The 18790-nt window shown below is 36.0% G+C and overlaps 1 protein-coding gene and 1 long non-coding RNA gene across 2 annotated transcripts in view; one reads left to right on the top strand and one right to left on the bottom strand.

Annotated features, from left to right (window-relative positions):
• Positions 1 to 18790, bottom strand: part of LOC143147360 (uncharacterized) — a 34643-nt gene that overhangs the window by 4639 nt on the left and 11214 nt on the right. Inside the window, exon 3 of the mRNA XM_076312556.1 lies at positions 2344 to 2487. Within this exon, the coding sequence (XP_076168671.1) occupies positions 2344 to 2487 (144 nt within the window). The remainder of the gene's footprint in view (positions 1 to 2343; positions 2488 to 18790) is intronic.
• On the top strand, positions 6063 to 9737 carry LOC143147366 (uncharacterized). The gene is made up of 3 exons (XR_012992245.1): positions 6063 to 6408; positions 6491 to 6653; positions 9274 to 9737. It is a non-coding gene; the product is annotated as an uncharacterized LOC143147366 (long non-coding RNA).

The raw sequence follows: 18790 nt of genomic DNA, 5'->3' as shown, positions 1-18790 counted from the left end.
GTTGTATTAGGTCAAACATTTCGACCCAATGCATTACTCACGATATCATATGCCCCTTAAGGAGGGACACTCTTTTGAGACGTCAAAAAATGAGCGGGTAAATTTTGCGAATTTTTTTTTTTTTAAGTAGTTACTAAATGAGAAATGTAGTCTTTTTTAGAGAATATAAATATAACTTTCAGCTTTATTTTACAATTTTGCGAAAATGAAAATCGTACAAAATGGCGAAGTTATTCCCTATTTCTAGAACCTCTTCTGGTGAAACATTGTTTGTTGGCTGCCACAGTTGACAAGACCTGGGAAGTTTGAAATAAAAAAATGTTGTCGATTCATAAATTAGAGACTATTATCTAAAATATAGCGTACGATTTTTCGAAAATTTTAATAATTGTAGAAACGGTCGAAGCTTGAAGAAAAAACAAATAAACGACTTTAAACGTTTATAAAAAATTGAATAATTAACATATTAAAAGAATCGTAAGGTACATTGTAGAATATTTTATGCAGAATATCTATAGAAAATTTGAAGTAAATCGGATATGTAGTTCCGGAGATTTCGTGTCGCTCAGATTGAAAAGTAGTTTTGAGAAAAACGTAAAACAAGTTAAATTTATCGCTGCAACTTCGCTAAATGTTTGAATTTCGAAATATCTTTTTGACATAACATTCTACGCACTTCAAACTTTAAGAAAATAGGAAAAAAAAGTTTCATTTTTTTGACTCGTCGGGTTGGTGTCCCCTCTTAATCCATGATCTTTCTTTCGTCCTCGTAATACAATGTGTACAAGTAGTATAACGCCGGCTATGGCAGACAAAAATACATTAACACTGGAACTATAAACGGTGAATGTATCATTATTTGTATCAAAGTAGATACGTATCTTCGAACTTAGATGGGAAAAGGTTAAATTAATTTACGAGTACCATTGTTTGTCTATTTTGATAATTGTCCATGGATATTGTAGAAAAAAATCACTATTAACAATTGAATGATTTTAAAAAGAAGTTTGAAACAAGTCAAATTGACCCCTTTGGTATTTCTAGTGTAAAAATATAATTTCAATCTAGTTAACGATGTATGATTTTTTATTATATTGAAATCCAGTATTATATGTTTCGTTGAAATACGATACTAGATTTTCAGCAGCGTTAATAGTTCCCGTTTCGAAACAGAAATTGAAATTTAAATGGCGGTGTTTTACGCCACTTTTATCGCCGGTTTATGCATTTCTACCGCCTCAGTTTATTTACCGCATTTAACTTTCTGCTTCCGCCGCAAACATATAATTTACGCATTCCTCGTATTTCTCTTTTTACCGAGTCAGGGTACCTGCGTTGATATTTATACATGCATTTGGGTCAAGAACGTTGTTCCTGGATATTACGAATGATATTATATTCACGAGTGTCACCACTTTTCATTCTTTCACCTCTTCCTTTGCCTTCTGTTTTCACCCCCCCCCCCCCCATACTTTTCTGTTTCACTTTTATGTTTCTGCACTCTTTTATTCTCGTTTTCAATTTATCTTTGACTTTTGATAGTTATCTTTTATTGTTTATTATTACTCATGGTTTTAATCTTCCAAGACTGAATTTATTAAACACCACCGTACCGATAATCCATGTCAGGTTTTACAACAACATTTTTGATTATATATTGCTTCTTATACGTATTTACGTACTTTAATTATATTTGATCTTTGTATAAATTCATATATATATATATATATATATATTTCTACATATAATAATAAAAACAGTGCAAAGGTTCTTTGAAAGTATTCATATTCTCAAAGAAGTGCTCCAACAGATCAAAGTCCTTTTTGTTTATTATTTTCAAAGTGCAATATATTTTTCGATAATTAATATTCTTATTCTTATTTTTATTCTTCCTGTTCAGGATTTCTCCTTGTTTCATTGGTTATTATTTATGATAAACGATCCAATAATTCTTGCGTTCCATCGTGTCTTTTGGCCATTTTTCACTCGTTTCGATATATTCTGCTGTCTTCTTTCATTCTATTTGTTTCTGTTCTCTTTGGTTACCTCGTGTCGTTCTTATCTTCTCTTATCCTTTTCTACACTCTCTTATTGTCATTTGTTTCTTTCCTTTCGTACTCTCTCTCTCTCCCGTCGTCAATCTCGATCGGATTTTTTCATTCGTTGACCCGTGCTCTTAATTAAAGGCCCCAAAGGGACACGAGTCTACCGGTAGAAAGGCGATGGTGCAAGAAGCTAATTCACGGATCGCTCGACTAACGAGGTCCTGCACGGTTGTGCGTATGTTGCAACGACGAATCCAGTTCTAAGTCTGTTATTGGTACCCGCGGTAGTGTCACTTACCCATTTTCGAGTGCGTCAAAATGTAGGCCCTCAATGGCGCGGCCAATAGAAACGCGGGTACCCCTGCTCGTACCAGGGAATCCACTCTTCTGTAAACACGCGCACCACCCGTTGTATTGGTACCGGATATCACAGAAAACCATCCTGAAATCAGAGGAAAGGAAAAGTCAGCTTTTATGAGGGTATATGTATGGGATGTTTTAGAATTATACAAACTGTACAAGCCGGTAAACTTTATCGAAAGAAGCAGAATTGTTTCAAAAGGGGAGTCTATTGTCGGGACGAGTTTGTCTGAAAATTATTTTATGGTCTTTTACTGTATCGAGGTTTGTATATCAATACCTATTTTCCGACTGAACGACAAATAGAAAGATTACTGGAGAGTAATCATTTATTAATCGATGCAGTGAGTTGTATTGAATTTAAAATATTCTTCTAATATAATTCGAATACTATTCGGTAAATGTAATTCAAATACTATTCATAAAATGTAATTCAAATAGTAAGCGATAAGTATAATTTGAATATTATTCAAATACTTCGGTATTAACAGATTCGTTTGTTTTTTATTCTTTAACGAAATATCTTATTCTTAATATTTGTTAGAAACGTATAATGTGACTATTACTCGCAGAACATTTCGCAGAAAGTATTAAATCATACTTTCATAAATTATTATTATTATTATTATTATTATTATTATTATTATTATTATTATTATACAGTTTTCAAGTCACTGCTTTAGTTAAACGGTAAAAATAATACAAACAAAGTGCAAGTTAGATGTCGTAAGAGTTCATTCTTCCAATTATAATGTTTAAAAGGAATGCTCCTTGCAGAAGCATTAGGCGTCTAGGAATAGTACTTTCTACGATTGAATGCAAATTTCACTTTCCAATTACATCGAGAATAATGATATTCGAACATTAACAATGAGCGTTTATGGTGGTTGCTAATGTGTTAATAGAATTTATAATAAAGGAAGTGACATTTAAGTTTGGTTAGTGTTGAATATTTCACTCGTATATTTACACAAAGTAAATTGATTCTGTTCGTTCTTCAACATCTAAGAGTATTGACAGCTAAAATTTTTACAATGGTAACATTTATTCGCACTGTACTTTTATTCATCGAATGAAAAATGTTTTGAATATTTCTTCTTGTGAAAAGTTTGATAAATGTATCGAACATCAGGGGACGTTATGAATAATGGATGATGGAGTAAGTGGCTGAATAATGTCAGCAACGAAATAGTAGTTTAAATTGATCCCTATAAAGTGAAGGAATAATCCGACTCTGCAATGTATGTTTCACATCAAATTATCAAGTCAAAGTAGTTGTAAATTGCGAATGAATATATTACAGAAAATGTAAAAGCGATAAAAAATGTTGAAAAACGTAAAAATATTCCTTCGTACCATGTATTTTAAAATTTTGTTTTTTAATTAAAATTCTTTTTAATCGTAGCCAAGTAGTCCCTTTACTTGGCGAACTTGGCGAACATAATGTTTTTAACTCTATTTTCTATCTTCCTTAGCGATACGAGCTGAAATTAATTTTGGAAAGTACCGAAAATAATGTAATCGTTATAATTACCAAAGAAAGGGATTGCTTGTCTACGATTGAAGAGAACTTTAATTTTTACACACCAGCAAAAGAATTCGGATTTTTTCTGGTCTTCAATGTTAATAACATGTTTGTATTCGCACGATTATTTCGTCTACAAGGATAAACTTCTTGCAATTCCTTTGAAACGGAGATTTTGTTTCGAATGTTGTCACACCGCTAATTTTTTTATACGTGTATGTTCCTTTTGACATTCAAATGTCGATTAACAATTTTTTCTCTTTTCTTTCATTGGACGTGGTACACAACGGAAGAGAATAAAAACGAGGAGAATGTACATACTTACACGCGTGATAAAAGCTTCATCCGAGATTTATGAAGATTATGCTAATGAAATGCAACGATCATGCTCAGTTGCAGGATAAATTATGAGCGCGTAATTTTGAGAACGAAGAAGATGTTATAAGGATAAGTAATATTATGTCAAGTTATATAATGTTTAATAGAAGGTAAATGAAATGGAGCTATTTGTGATGAAATTAAAAGGAAACTGATTTTTTATATATCATTCATATGGTGGACGAAGTAGCAAGTAGCAGTAATATTAAGTTGCAGAATTAGTTATTAAATGCTAATTCTTAGAGTATGAAATTATTTTCATTACGAAACATTTTACAGATTTTAATGCATAGTTTTCGCATTTGGTTGCTCCTCAATAATAAGTATTGTATTTTATTATTTTTGATGATAATGTGCCTGAAAATGTCAAACAATAAGCGGTTTGTTACACTTGCGATTAAAAATGAAACAAATGTTTCAGGCCGTTAGAGCCGACAGAATCGGCGGCATAATGATTCTGCGCAGCTATGTCGCGCAGCTTCCAAGCACCTTGGCGTGCGTGACTATATAGATACGTGCAGGAAAGGGGAGGGGGTAGCATGAACTTGGCCATTTGTCCCTTTGTAGTTGGCAAGAATCCGTACGTCCCGGTGTGTATAAGGGAGCGTGTATTAAAGGGAATAAGAGTTAAAATGTAAATTTCTCTAAAAATAACGTATCATTATTGCATCAGTTTTGTTATTTTATAGCCACACCTCGTACGTGGGTATAAAATGATTCATAAAAAACTGCCGTAACTCAGCGACAAGGTCAAACGAGTCATACTCGTATACGAACTTTTTCGACTTTTTTCCAAGGCTGAATCCATTTACCAGATCCCACCAATAATAAAACCGTCCTGTACGCTCGCATAGCAGATTTGGGGGATAAATCGGCGCAAACATTTTCAGATATCGCTCCAAACGAAACAGATTTACGTTCAGGTTCGGCGTGCATAAAAACAACCCGGCCGTATTAGCCCGTCGTCCCGCGCGAGTACTCAATTACCCTGCCTCTTACAAAGTCGTCTGTGGACAGTATAAGTTACGGGACACTAAACAAAATACCTTGCAGCTTACCGTTTCGTGACGTTAACGGGCTTTGTTTTGCAGTATATTACGCGTAAGTAATTCGCGCGATATATCGTCCGTACGAAACACCACAGCGAGGTGGAGGCACTGAATTATATTACACCCTCACGCGCATGCGTGTGAGCGCTACGCGCATGCGTGTGCGATGAACGGGGTCCCCTCTGGAGGTTGGTGTGCGACGGGTAACGAGAAACGTGAGAAGAAATATAACGAGATGCTTTTAAATTATAGTTAAACGCACCGGTGAATGCGGTGTGTGGCCTCGTATCGGCCGCTAACCGATACGCGTTATGCATATAAAATTACCTCGCGTTGTTATTATAGCCGGCCACGAGTTACAACGTCGATTCGGGTAATTGCGATACAGTTTAAGCGAACCTAAAATGTTGCCATGTTGTTTTTTGATTTCCGCCGGCATCACGCGAAGGAAAAGCGTACGTTATTTCTGTATTCAAAATTACCATTCAAATATTTGGGTATTCAAATATCATTATTCAGGTATTTCAATATCTGAATATCATTAATCGAATATTCGAGCATTCGAATACTATTAATGGAATATCGTTATGCGAATATTACTATACAAATCAAGGTTACTTATAATAGAAGTTTTTCTTTACTAAATTGAAAATATCTTAAACAAAGATAAAATTTAAAACAGAACGACAAACTTAAAAAATTTGCTTCATGATTCATAGCACACTATCCGAATGCTACGAATATTCATATACGTGATCGGTACTCGAATACTCAAGTATCATTGTATTTGTATTATCGAAATATTCGAATATTTGAATACATAGAAATTTGATAAAAAATTCTAATCCTAGTCCGACGTTTAGGTGGGGGGTTTCGTGCGATTTCCAATGAAACCCACCGGAAACTGTATGATTTTCTTTTAGTTGCAATTGATTGCGTTCTCGAAGTTGCGCTCGCGCGAGCCGCGGGACCGGAATGCAACTGGTTGTTGCGTTTCTGTTTAATTTATTCTCGGAGACAATGGGAAGTTCTGATCTTGGAAATAGAGCACGTATGGTTTTTTCTTTGATTTCCTTGGAAGGGATAAATCATGAATTATTTATAGAAAAAATGAATATGATATTGTTTCTTAGGTTGTCAGATTCTTGAGATGGAGCTGTGACAGCTGGAGAGATAAGTAGATGAATTTGATTGCTGCAATGGACGTGAGTAAGATGCAGTTAAGTGGTGGGGATAACTCTGACAAGGGAAATACAACCTAGTACTGTTCAATAAGTTTTATCGAACGACAAAAGAGTTAAGGATAAGTAAACATTTACCGTACAAAGGCGAGGTACGGTTGTTTGTTATTAATCTTACCTCGGAAATATACACTGTTGGAAGTAACGAAAGGTTTGGATATTGGACTTTGACGAATGAATTACATACTAAGAACGAAATATAAATTTTTGTACACCAAGTTATTCGAAAGTCATATTAATATAACTCGTTGATTTCGTCTTAATGCCAGTTAAATAATAATAAATAGAAAGAATGATTACAGAGTTGTATATATACAAAATTGAAGATAACTTTGTACAGTGCAAAAAGTCGCGTCGTATATTCCAAATAATTGAAAATAATCGAATATCATAATTTCATATTATCAGCTTGAAATATTTTCTGTGTCATATTATCCATGAAGAAATAATGTTGATCGGTTCACTAGCAACGAAAATAGTGGGGATGAACGAGGTAAATGGTTCACCCGATATATAGAGTGTACTATAATATGAAATCAGATGTGTAACAATACACAGAAAAGTAGCTTCAGTTTACACGTTTCTTCCTTATTGTGACCGTGAAGTTGTTCTCCAGAACTATAGTATTCTTTACCGTTCGTTCGTTTCTCCGAACACTTCAGAAATACTTCCCCATAAATGTTTGAAACTTGGGTTGAGACAATTCGTACATTTTATAGGTCCCCTAGTGCTACGAATAATAAATTTTGAATATCGCTATTCGAATATTAATATCTAGAAATTACAGTGTCGATCGCACACTATTACACCATTCTATTCATTCATATATTTGGTCAGTGCACATAATACTCAAATTCTTAAAAATGATCGGTCAATAGTTATTATTTAAATTGTAGATTATTTGCATATAGAAAAATTCGAAAAGTAGTCTCACTCGGTCCTACTTCGAGTCGCCATTAACTTTATCGAATCTTTGCAACACACTGAATAACGTCTCGCAGCTCTGTGTGCTACAAACTCTTAAAAAGACTCGATTATCTGAATCAGGTTAATACTGTATGGAAATTTGTAATATTATATATAAAGTACAATACGGATACCATTAGACACTACTAGTACTTATTCAGATATTTGGTTAGTGTAGAAAATATTCGAATATTCAAATATTATAGTCAAATATTCGAATATTCAAATATTATAGACAAATATTCGAATATTCAAATATTATAGTCAAATATTCGAATATTCAAATATTATAGTCAAATATTCGAATAGTATTTGAATTGTATTTGTCGAATATTTGAATTATTGAAGTGATCGGATATTCGAACATAGAAAAATTCGATAAGTAGTCACAGTTCTACCCGGGACTGGTGCATCATCTCCGTTTTGTTTCTCGTTCGATTTTTCGCCTCCACCGATCTCGGAGTCGACCACAACGATCCACCGAACGAAAGAAATATCAATCTACTTCCAGGTATTACCGCGCTTTGCACTATTACTCGTGTTTTGCCTCGTTTTCTCCGGCTGGTATGAGATCGAAGTTGCCGTTATGTCATTCGTAACGGGCTTCCATGCACGTCTTCGGGAATAAGCATCGCGATGGTAACGTTCCAACGATAGGCGTGTATACTTACGCATGATTTACTGGCAAACGCCAATTTTACGCTCCGCGCGTTTCGCATTTTCCATTTCGTTTTGCGGATCATAAGTAACCTGCGTAATACGCTGTTCTGTTATTTCTGCTAATTTACGAACTCCTGTGAGAGTAATGCACTCCCCGATGCGCGGGCAATTACAGTAACCGCGCAGCAATCGGTGTATAAAATAAAATTACGACGCTCTAAATACTACGTACCGTTCTGCGTTGTTCATTGTTAATCAAGTTTGACATAAATTCTTCGCTGGTTTGAGTTCGTCACTATCGTTCAGTTACAATCGTCCGATTGTTGTTGCCGCAGGTTAATCATCGAAGCCATTGATTGGACAGCGATTTCCTTAATCGTCTACTATAGCTTATTCGAAAATTGGAATATTCAATATAAAGGAACATTGTTCAGAACGAAGTCGATTAAAAGTAACAATAACTGAGTATTAGTACGAAAACAACGATTAAACAAAAAATGATGGCAACTTAGGATGTAAATCTATTTACAATACATAAGTGTGTGCAAGTAGATTAGCGACTATATGAAGTAATTTTTCTCTAGATGGATGGAATGCAAATATCTATGTTTCTTCATGTTTTAACATGTATCGATTTACTGAAAAATTACTCGGGAATTTAGATAATACACAGTGTACGATTGGATATCATATACAAGCAGATATGAGGTGATTCTTAAGAAAATAAATAAGAAAAAAGATAGAATGAAATTGTTTCAAATATTGTATAGGTATTGTTTACCAGCAGATCATATTTTAGTCGTAATTGCATACGTGGTTTTTTCAAAAACTAAGCTTGAGACGAAACAATTTTATTTTACTTTCTTTTCTGATTTTTTTCGTAAGGAATTATTTCGCGTTTGCTTGTGCATACATTTCATTCGGCCGTACTTCGCACAAAGTTCTTTGTTTGAATGTTTTAACAACAGTAAGGAGTCCGTATATTAATGGAAAGTTTGTACATTTAAGAAAGTTTTTACGAATTAAGTTTCTGTTTGGTTATTCCGCAGGGCGGCCATTTTGGAAACCAATGGCTGTTGGAGAGTAGCGTACCCACATACCTGAAGCGCTAGTTGACCAGTACCAAGAACTGCAAGATAACTTAACTGGAAGTGGTGCTGATAGTGTCACGATGGTCTCACGGTGGCTTAAATGGTATCATGGAGGAGGGTGGGGGAAGAGGGGTGGAAGAAGAGATTGACAGGGTTGAGTACTCCCCAATCCCTTTCAAGACCCTGGTTTGAGAGGGCGCTTAGACCTCAATTCCCTGAACCAATTTATTCATTGAGACGGGCTAGTTTTAAAGGCCATCCGTATTATATATTATCATATTATTAAATTCACGCCTTCATTCAATGAACAATTCTACATTCCGAATAAATTGTAATTATCGATTATTTTCCTCTTTGTTTCCAATGCTTACAATTTCGGAACATGCGATAAACAATTTTTAATCGTAGATCGATTATGCTCGGTGCCCTTTCCTCTCCAATGTACTTCAAGATCGTAGAAATCGGCGAAGTAATTATTATAGTAGTTCCCGTTTTCAAGAAACAAAATCGAGATCACCGATGAAACGATTGGAACGATTTTGTCACTCGAATCCGGGGTGAAAATTGTCGCTTGAAAACAGGTATTGCTCCATTCTAAATAATTATCGCAGTTTTACAGATTCGAGGACATCGGGGATCGGTTTCCATCCAAAGTTTGGGAACCACTGATCCGGACACTTTAACCAGACCTGGAGTGAACGTTTCATCGTGTTCGCGAACACTTGGACCGCAACGATTTAAACGTTCACCCGATTAAAATCTCTCAAAACTCAATCACGTCTCGGAGGCTGATGATCGCCCTAACATCCCCTTATTCGGAACAATTTCGAACTGTCGTTGCAAGTCGCGAGGAAAAACGTTCGTCTAGAGATTTTAAATAAATCGGGGACTGGCGTTCCACCGAGTTCGCGGTTGGTGGTCTTCCGTAGAAGAACAAAGGATGTAGCCATTTAGTAGGAAGGAAATACATGGCGGCGTGTTTCGGTTCGGCTGCAAAAAGCGTTCCAAAGTTCGAGACGATAGCAGGCGCGCGCCCCGCGGCGGTAATAGCAGCGAGCCGCAGCAATGGGGACACGGTAGCCGAGTGGTTGGCTGACCGAAGGTCGGCTGGTTCTTTTGGTTGTCGCTAATTGATTTAAGAATGCCGCCCCGATGCGAATGCACGCAGGCTGCGCCTCGAATCCGGCCTTTTAGCGCGCGCGCTGATCGTCCGTCCTGGAATGCCACGGCTCCCCCAGACGATCCTAGCTGCGAAGAGACCTAAATCTTCGGCCGAGCTCTCAGTTTCCTCCTTCCCCTGCTACGACCGCTGTAGAATTTGTTTTTGATACGGGTACGCGAACACGGAGAATGCATTTGGACAACAGAGTCCCTTCTGTAGCTTACGCCGTGGTGCACGGAGTTGTGAGACATTATTGTGTGTTGCAAAGATTCGGTAGAGTGATGGTGATGATACGAAATAGGGTTGGGACTAACTGTTGAATTTTTTCCGAACGTTATTCGAACGATAGTGGAATTAGATTTGAGTAATGTTCCAATGTTCGATAATTCGAATAATATTTATAGAGGTAATGGTGATCCGAAGTAGGGCTGGGATTACCTGTCGAATCTTTTCTGAACGTTATTCGAACGATACTGGAATAAGATTTAAGTAATATTCTAATGTTCGGCAATTCGAATAATATTTGTATACTCAACTGTTCGAATACTGTTAGAATACTTGATTATAATACATGATTATTCGAGTATTTTAGTTACCGACCAAGTATCTAAATAGATGGTAGTTGTAGTAATATCTAGTTGATATTGTACTATTTTCAGTTTATTCGCAGTACTGGATTGTTTATAAAATATTCGAATAGTTAGAACTTAAGCCTCGAATACCTTGTGCATCGATGAAATAGATATCTAAATATTCGCAGTGTTCGAATAGTGTGATGTGGTCTATAAATTAAGTTTCTTAGGTTCGTAATTCTCCTTTTTATTTTACAAACAATAATATTTGAATACTGATATTCAAATATTCAAATATCTATTAGGATAGTCCTACCCTACTTCATATTTCATCAGATTGGCGTTTATCGAAGCAACTGATTTCGATCACTAAATAAAATGATCTTGGAATACCCCGAACACAGGAAATGGCAATGAATTTTTATAGGTTTCAAGTTATTAATTTATGGGTCTTTTATCGATACTCCGAAAAATAGTAAATTGTGGTATAAGTATGGAACAATTCAACAAGCTTAAATTCCAAGGGAAATGAAGTGCGATTTCTCGTACTCCGTTCATTGTCAGTACACTCTACGCAGGATACTTCGAGAGCGTGTATTCCGGAAAAGAAACGTTGCAATAGTGTACTTCTCGTAATCAGCAAAGAATTACACAAGAGGCCTTCCTCCACTTTCCACTTCCACGCGCGTATCCGATGTAGTTAACGTGACTTGTTCGGCTGGTTCAGATAGCAATCGAAGAGATTGTCGTATCCGTTGGAAAAGTCCCTTGAAAAAATTGAGTCGAACAAGGGAAAAGCCGAGTCACGTGAACCCGGTAGCAATTTCGTGGGTCAGCTTCCTTCGCGACTAATTAGGATACACTATCGTGAAAACACTATTATTAATTATACTATTACATGGCGTTTTGATTAATTATTCAAAAGATAATGCCCTGTCTGAGAAAGGACTAGGCCGAGCCGCGTCAAAGTCATTGTCAGCAGAATGCACAATGTATGTATGTACATTGCTTTTTGTTCAGTCATTTTCCGCATTCCTTAATTATAGATAAATCGCCGGAAACTTTTCAATCTGCGTTGTGAAAAACCGGAAATTATACAGCAACGTGTTGATTATTCGAATATTAATTAATTGTACACCTACTCGAAAGTAGGGATTACTTGTCGAAATTTGTCTGTATTCAAATAATCGAATGCATCGGTAATTCAAATATTCGGCGAATACAATTTGAATATTTACTGCATCGATTTAGTGTCTGAATATTCATAGTATTTGAACAGTGCAATGTAAACAATACGAAACAAGTTCTTCAAGTTCATTGTTTGGTTTTTTATTTTTCGATATTCGTATAGTGATATTTGAATACACAAGTAATGCTATTTGAATAATTATTTTAATATTAATTTTGGATCCTTTTCTTCATATGTATTTCCATTGACAAGTTTAGATTAGCAATAACTCAGTTTTACTTGTATAAACTATTTTCTGTTTTTTTATTCGCTACTTATTTATTCAATAATTTCTTTTTTTAAAAAGAGAAACTTATAAATTCTTAAATCCTTATTTAAGAGACACAGATGCAAACGTATATTTTCAAGAATTTGTTGATTCGAGATAAGTGTAATTTTCCGACACGAACGAATAATTTTAAAGTTTTTAAAGTAATAAAACAATACAATAGAGTGAAAATATAATACTAGATAGTAAAAGGATAAACTGTACTTCGTACCGAGTCAAAGTCAACCACTTTGTCTACCTCATCGAACAGGATACACTTTTGAACAATTTCTTTCTATAAAGTGAAAAATGTTGGCAGGTTCAAGTGAGTCATTATCCGGTATTTCCATGATGTACTAATTTCCAGTAATCGAAAATGACGCAGTCGTGGTTCACGCGTGCGCGCACCGATGCGTTACAAAAACCGAACGCGTTGCGAGTGCATTCATATCACGTATCTGGGTTTAACTTTCAGGACGCAGGCGGCGAATAAAGCCGTGTCGTGCAATCGTTCCGTCTAGAAACTGTAAATGGTCTCAAGGATCACGGAGGAACTGTGCTTAAGGTTGTTACCCCTCGAGGAACCAGATGTTCGCTTGATCCAGGTGCGCTCGCAAGACTCACGTCACATTGTAAAGCTCTTCAGGAATTAATTCTGTTTCAGATTTTTCTGTGGCTCGTGAAAGGAGGCCTCCCTTTTCAATGAAACGGACAATGGCCCCCGCAACTCTAGATATTATCTTCCCTTTGGGGTATGGGACTTTTAAACGTCTCAGCCCACTCCCGCAACGAATGCTTTCATAGCGACTTCGTGTAGATTTTTAGCGCTACTGTATTCCGGTTCTTGACAATATTTCATGAACAATTTTTTGAAACTCGCTCAAGTGACGTTTGTCCACGGATTTGTAGGCGAGTTTGGTGCACGGTCGGGTTCTCATTCAGAAGTCTTAAAGATCGATCCAGGATCAAAGATTTTCATTCAAGAACCTTAAAAACCGATTAAAATGTTAAATCGTAATATTTAACTCGCGATGCACCAAATGATTCTTTCTTCAAATCGGTAGTTGGCAATTTTTCAAATTGGTGTTTGAACGTTATTAAGAAAAAAAGTCAATATACGTGACAAAATTTTGCTGAATGTCTTATAAATGAGACACTACGTAATAATTATGTTACCGATGGTAGAGATAACTTTGTGATAACATGTGTAAAGCATCAATCCGGATAATCTCTTCTCACCAAAGAGTATTTCTGAATGTTTGGATAGTGTATGAATATAACAAAATTTTTGTTGTTAATTAAACAATTGTTCTCTTCGTCAACAAACATGACAAAAGTCTTGATCAATTGTTCCTACGCAAATAATAATTGAAAAATTTGATGGTATGTTACTCTCACCGACCCATTCTAAACTAACAATTCCTCTTAATGGTCAATCTCAAAACGAGGTTAGTTTTGTTAAATTGAAATTCCGAAAAATATTTCCACGGTGTAAACGTGGCATTATGAATCGTTCAAATTGTTTTACACTGATCGATTGTAAAACCTGGTCCATTTTTTACATTAAAATTCAAATAGATCATCTTGTAGACGTGTATTTATCAATCTTGTAGGTAAGAATGAAAGTTTCAGCAGCGAATAATAGTATAGATGGTAACGTGGTGCAATGTAGCTGCGTTAATGGTCGTACCATAACGATGAAAGAAATAGAGAACACGAAAAGTATATGTTAGTTGTTGGTACTCGCATTGGGTCGAAGGTTACTTTTATAGATTTTGTTAAATTAGACAGTTCACCGCAGTCAGATAGATCGAAATCGAAACAGCTCTGGAATGGCGTTCATGGACGGGTATGCCCACGACATAATGACTGTTATTTAAAAACCAAGGGTGACCAGTCATCGTCGAGGGCGCGTCTGGCGAAATATTCTTGCGTTGTATAGAGTCTCTAGCACATCCACGAGTAAATAACGATACATTGGGTGTAATTTGTTTGGTCAAGTTTCCTCGAGGAGTTTTCAATTCACGTGGTCATCAGTTGAAACGATCTTCGTGATCCCTTGCTCTGCGGCCAATATTGCCGAGAGTATAAAATTTGTTGTTCAATGGCTACTTACTCTCCATAATTATAGCGTATCTTCTTCGTATTGAGAAGTCTTTAGTGTACCCGGATGATATATACAGGTTGTAAATAAACCATGGTTACAGCGGTTGATGGAATCCATGGAAAAAAAGCAAAACTTCTTAATAATTTATATAATTTTAGAACATTAACCTATCAATTTATTTGGAAAATCTGCAGGTCAATAGATTTTTCTTTTGATTCGAGATGGTCTCGACGAATTTTTTTGTATTAATTCTATATTTTTGCGGTTCGAATTTTAATCGTATTTAACTGTGGTGATATTCGTTTGCTGTGAGAAGTTTCTAGAAAAATTCACAGAGAAGATTCTTATACAGTAGAACCGCGATATTTGTACACAAACTTCGTTAGTTGTATTACGTAGAAAAGTAAAAGATACGGCCATTTTGCAACGAACATTGTTTGGGAGGTTAAGTGTCGGCCATGATGAATCGATCACCTCGATAATTGCACGAATATTGATACCTCTAGAAATTTTCAATCCAGTCTACTCAAAACTATCGAGATTCTACCGTAGTACGCGTTTAGTTATCAATTCATAAAAAAATAAATTTCAGTAAAATCACGCAGTTTTAACGAAAAGCGTAGTTATCAATTTCCATATATTCATGCTTGATCCATACTACTTCGTAGTAAATCTGCACGATTACTTTGTAATTTCTTGTATTCATCGTTAGTGCAAACTCATTCGTCCACAAGAACACCCATCATCGTTCATACAAATTTCTTGAATCTCAACCGACATGCACGATCCTTTTCGTATTAAACATTTCTCAATATTCAAGTTCATCATCGCGATCTCTTGTTCAGCGATCAATACTTTACAATTTGTTTCCAATTATCCAACTTGTGCTTCCTCTTCCTCTTTGATTCTCGATTTACTATTAGCCGATTGCCACAGCGAAAAGTAATATCATATGCAGTCATGCGAACGAAGTATTGGACCGTAGACCTTACAGGCCAGTAGTACTTGCGGTAACCGCGTTAAATTAGCGTGACTCCTGGTTACAGGACTTTCCTTTATCCGTTGGATCCTGGTTGAAAATTCACAGAAACGCGGATGAGAATTTTTATACATTTATTAACACAATAATGTCGGCTGTGGTATTTCTCTACGGCAAATTGCCATAAATGGAACGATACCTGTTTTAAGTTAACGATGTAATCTATTATGGAACGTAGTGTCTTGATTTTCATCGCCATCTACCGTTTTATGTAAATTAGATGAAGTTGTTTAACGTCTGGCTACTCAGCAGTCTCACTATTTAAGTGCACGTCGCTATAAGAGTGTGATAAATGTTTTTTTCTTTTTTTTTTCAGTAGAACACATTCGACTAGATTTCACAGAACCGAGATAGTTAATTACGTTGAAACTAACTATAGCTTCACAACCTGTCAGAACAATTCATCGCGAGTTAATGTCTGTGGACTGTGCTGTGCGACCGTTTCAGACGAATGTTGAATTTACTTTAATAATTAGTGACCGACAAGAAAAAATTATGGCTTTAGATGTATCTAACACGCACGAAGAGTTAGGTTGGAATGTATAACTGTTCTGTTGTACGGTTAAAATATAAATTTATTAAACTGTAACTAACTCGATTGTCTAGAGAAACGCGTATAATTGGTTTGAAATGCAATTGGACTTCTTGAAAATTAAATTGTAACTAGAGTGGGTTTAAATAACTCCGTTAGATGGGATTTTCTAAGGATGTGTGGAAAATATCGGTACGAATCGTTTGATGAATTTTATTGAACGAAAGTTCACCATTACGTAGGAAAGAATATTTTTAACGGTCGATGTAAAAATACCAACGGAGTTTTAAATGCGATAGTAGACGATGCAGCGAGATATAGGAAGGTATGATTGATTCGTATGACTAACAATAAGATGCGAGGAGAAAGCAGAATGTAAGAGAATAAGAGAAGATATCGAAGCACTGTACAACCAACATGACAGTTACTATTCGTCTCTGTAACTTTTTATATGTTCATTGTCTTAACCCCTTCAGGGACGAATTATTTAGTTTGAACGAAACAAAAATTTGAACCGATAGTGAACCAAAATATCTATTATCCGGCGATATCGATGGTGTATTATAACATTGAAAAATTTAATTACGAACATTTACACACAATCTTAGTAATGATTTTCATGTCACTATATTTCAAATAATTTTCATATCAATTTAGTTATCCGTATTTTCAATTTCGTTTATTAATGCGAATATTGATCCTTCATTTGTTTAGTTAAAAATTGTTACGTATCTCTGGTGAAATTTGCTTAGCCTAAATTTAATTTAGGGAAATACAAGTGATGTGCGGTCTCTTTTTTATATACTGGAGTTTTCCAACAGACTATTTAGCTATCACACATACTCTATAAATAGCAAAATTTATTATGCATACGTGTTTAAAATTAACAATTCGATAAAAATACTCCGTTGTTTATTTTTAATAAAACGTACACTTTCAATTTCTTGGTATTAGCGACACTGTAGTCATTATTTTAACTACGCTAGCGCAAGAAAATCACGTGCAAATAATATTCGCAAAATGAAAAATTCGATACAGTGATCCTAGCGATTGATTGTTGGAAAATTTACGAAAACGATTTCGCGCGTAAATAAATGATAAGAAAGGTGATCGCAGTGTTGAACATTCGTGCATCGATATGACAATGACCGGGACACCTGTAGTCGATTGTTCGCTTTTAAAAATAGAATACGAAATGAACTATTACCTTTAAAAGCGCAGTGAAAGACAACGTATCCCGGCAAAGTTTTTCATCATCTTGTACAGTGCAAAAAATATTGCCCGCAAAAGATACTGCCCAGAATGTTCTATTGTCGTTCAGAGTGCGGATAATATTGGAAATTTGTCTGATATTTAGAAACTACCGTTGAAAAATATTGCATCGTTATAAAACAAGCCGCCAACCAGTTTCTCGTCTCGACTCCAACACAGTCGATAATTCCCGGCTACAAGTTCCGCAAAACTTGGTATTCTTCGTCGAACGCATTTCAACAGCATCGCGCTGGAGAAAAAAATGCAAGGAGCCGAAGGTCTCCTAATGAGAGGGACGAGGCCGTCGACCCCGGCAAGAGCTGGAGGTTTACACGCCTAATAAATTACTGTAAACTGGAGCCCCGTAGTCGTAGCCGAGGGTTTGCATGAATAGTAGTTAAGTGAGCCGGTGATTTGTGCGATATCGTCCATCCTCGCTATCAGTCCCTGGAATCGGATGCACGGTTGAATCTTCCTCAGTAATTTTATCCCGGTTGAAGGTTCAAGTTCCCTCGACAAAGATTCCGTTTCCCCTCCCCTCCCCCTTAATACCGATTTGAACAGTAATCAGGGGTCTCGAGTAGGCCTCGTCCGAGTCGCGAAGCAGACAGCTGGCTCCTCTGGTGAAATTAAAATCGATGCATCGTCCTTGCCGATCAGCGTTCAAACGTATTACAATTTCATAAGTAGCGTTCAGGAGGATGCTCCAGGATGCTTTCGTCGGGGGTATCATGCACTTTCGTTCGAGGTACGTCGGTGATCGCGTAGCGGATTTTTTGCGCGTTTCAAACGTCTTCATTTTGTTTCCGTGGGTCGTTGCGTGTCTCCGGGAAACGATCGGGGGCAAAAATGTTTAGAGCTTTTTGCTCTACGTCGTAAGCTGATTACAATGATCGATGGCTGGTACGGGAATGCTTCTGGTGTACATTTTATTGCGGGCTGTGTTTCGCGATCTTTCTTCTTTTATTCCCTTGCGAACCGAAATGTCTGGCTTCGATACGGAAATAACAACACCGTTTGTTGAAAGTTGCAATTTTAAACGTGAATTTTTCAGAATCAAGTTTCTTTTTTTGATATAAATACTTCTTTAAATATTCGTTGAAAAGAGCTAGGAATACTTTTACGATTGATAATGCAGTATTAAAATAATTAATGTGATATATTATAAAATTTATAAATGATTGGAATAATTTTATTAAAGTTATATATATATATATAACTATTCAATATAGAATCAATTATCTATTTTATTTATTTAAATTCAACATATTTTGACGTTTACGTCCTGAAAACGTTGACGCTAGTTCCGTGAAGAA

Source organism: Ptiloglossa arizonensis, chromosome 1 (genome assembly GCF_051014685.1).
Source record: "Ptiloglossa arizonensis isolate GNS036 chromosome 1, iyPtiAriz1_principal, whole genome shotgun sequence".
Classification (NCBI taxonomy): Eukaryota; Metazoa; Arthropoda; class Insecta; order Hymenoptera; family Colletidae; genus Ptiloglossa; species Ptiloglossa arizonensis.
This window is presented reverse-complemented; position numbering and strand designations above follow the sequence as displayed.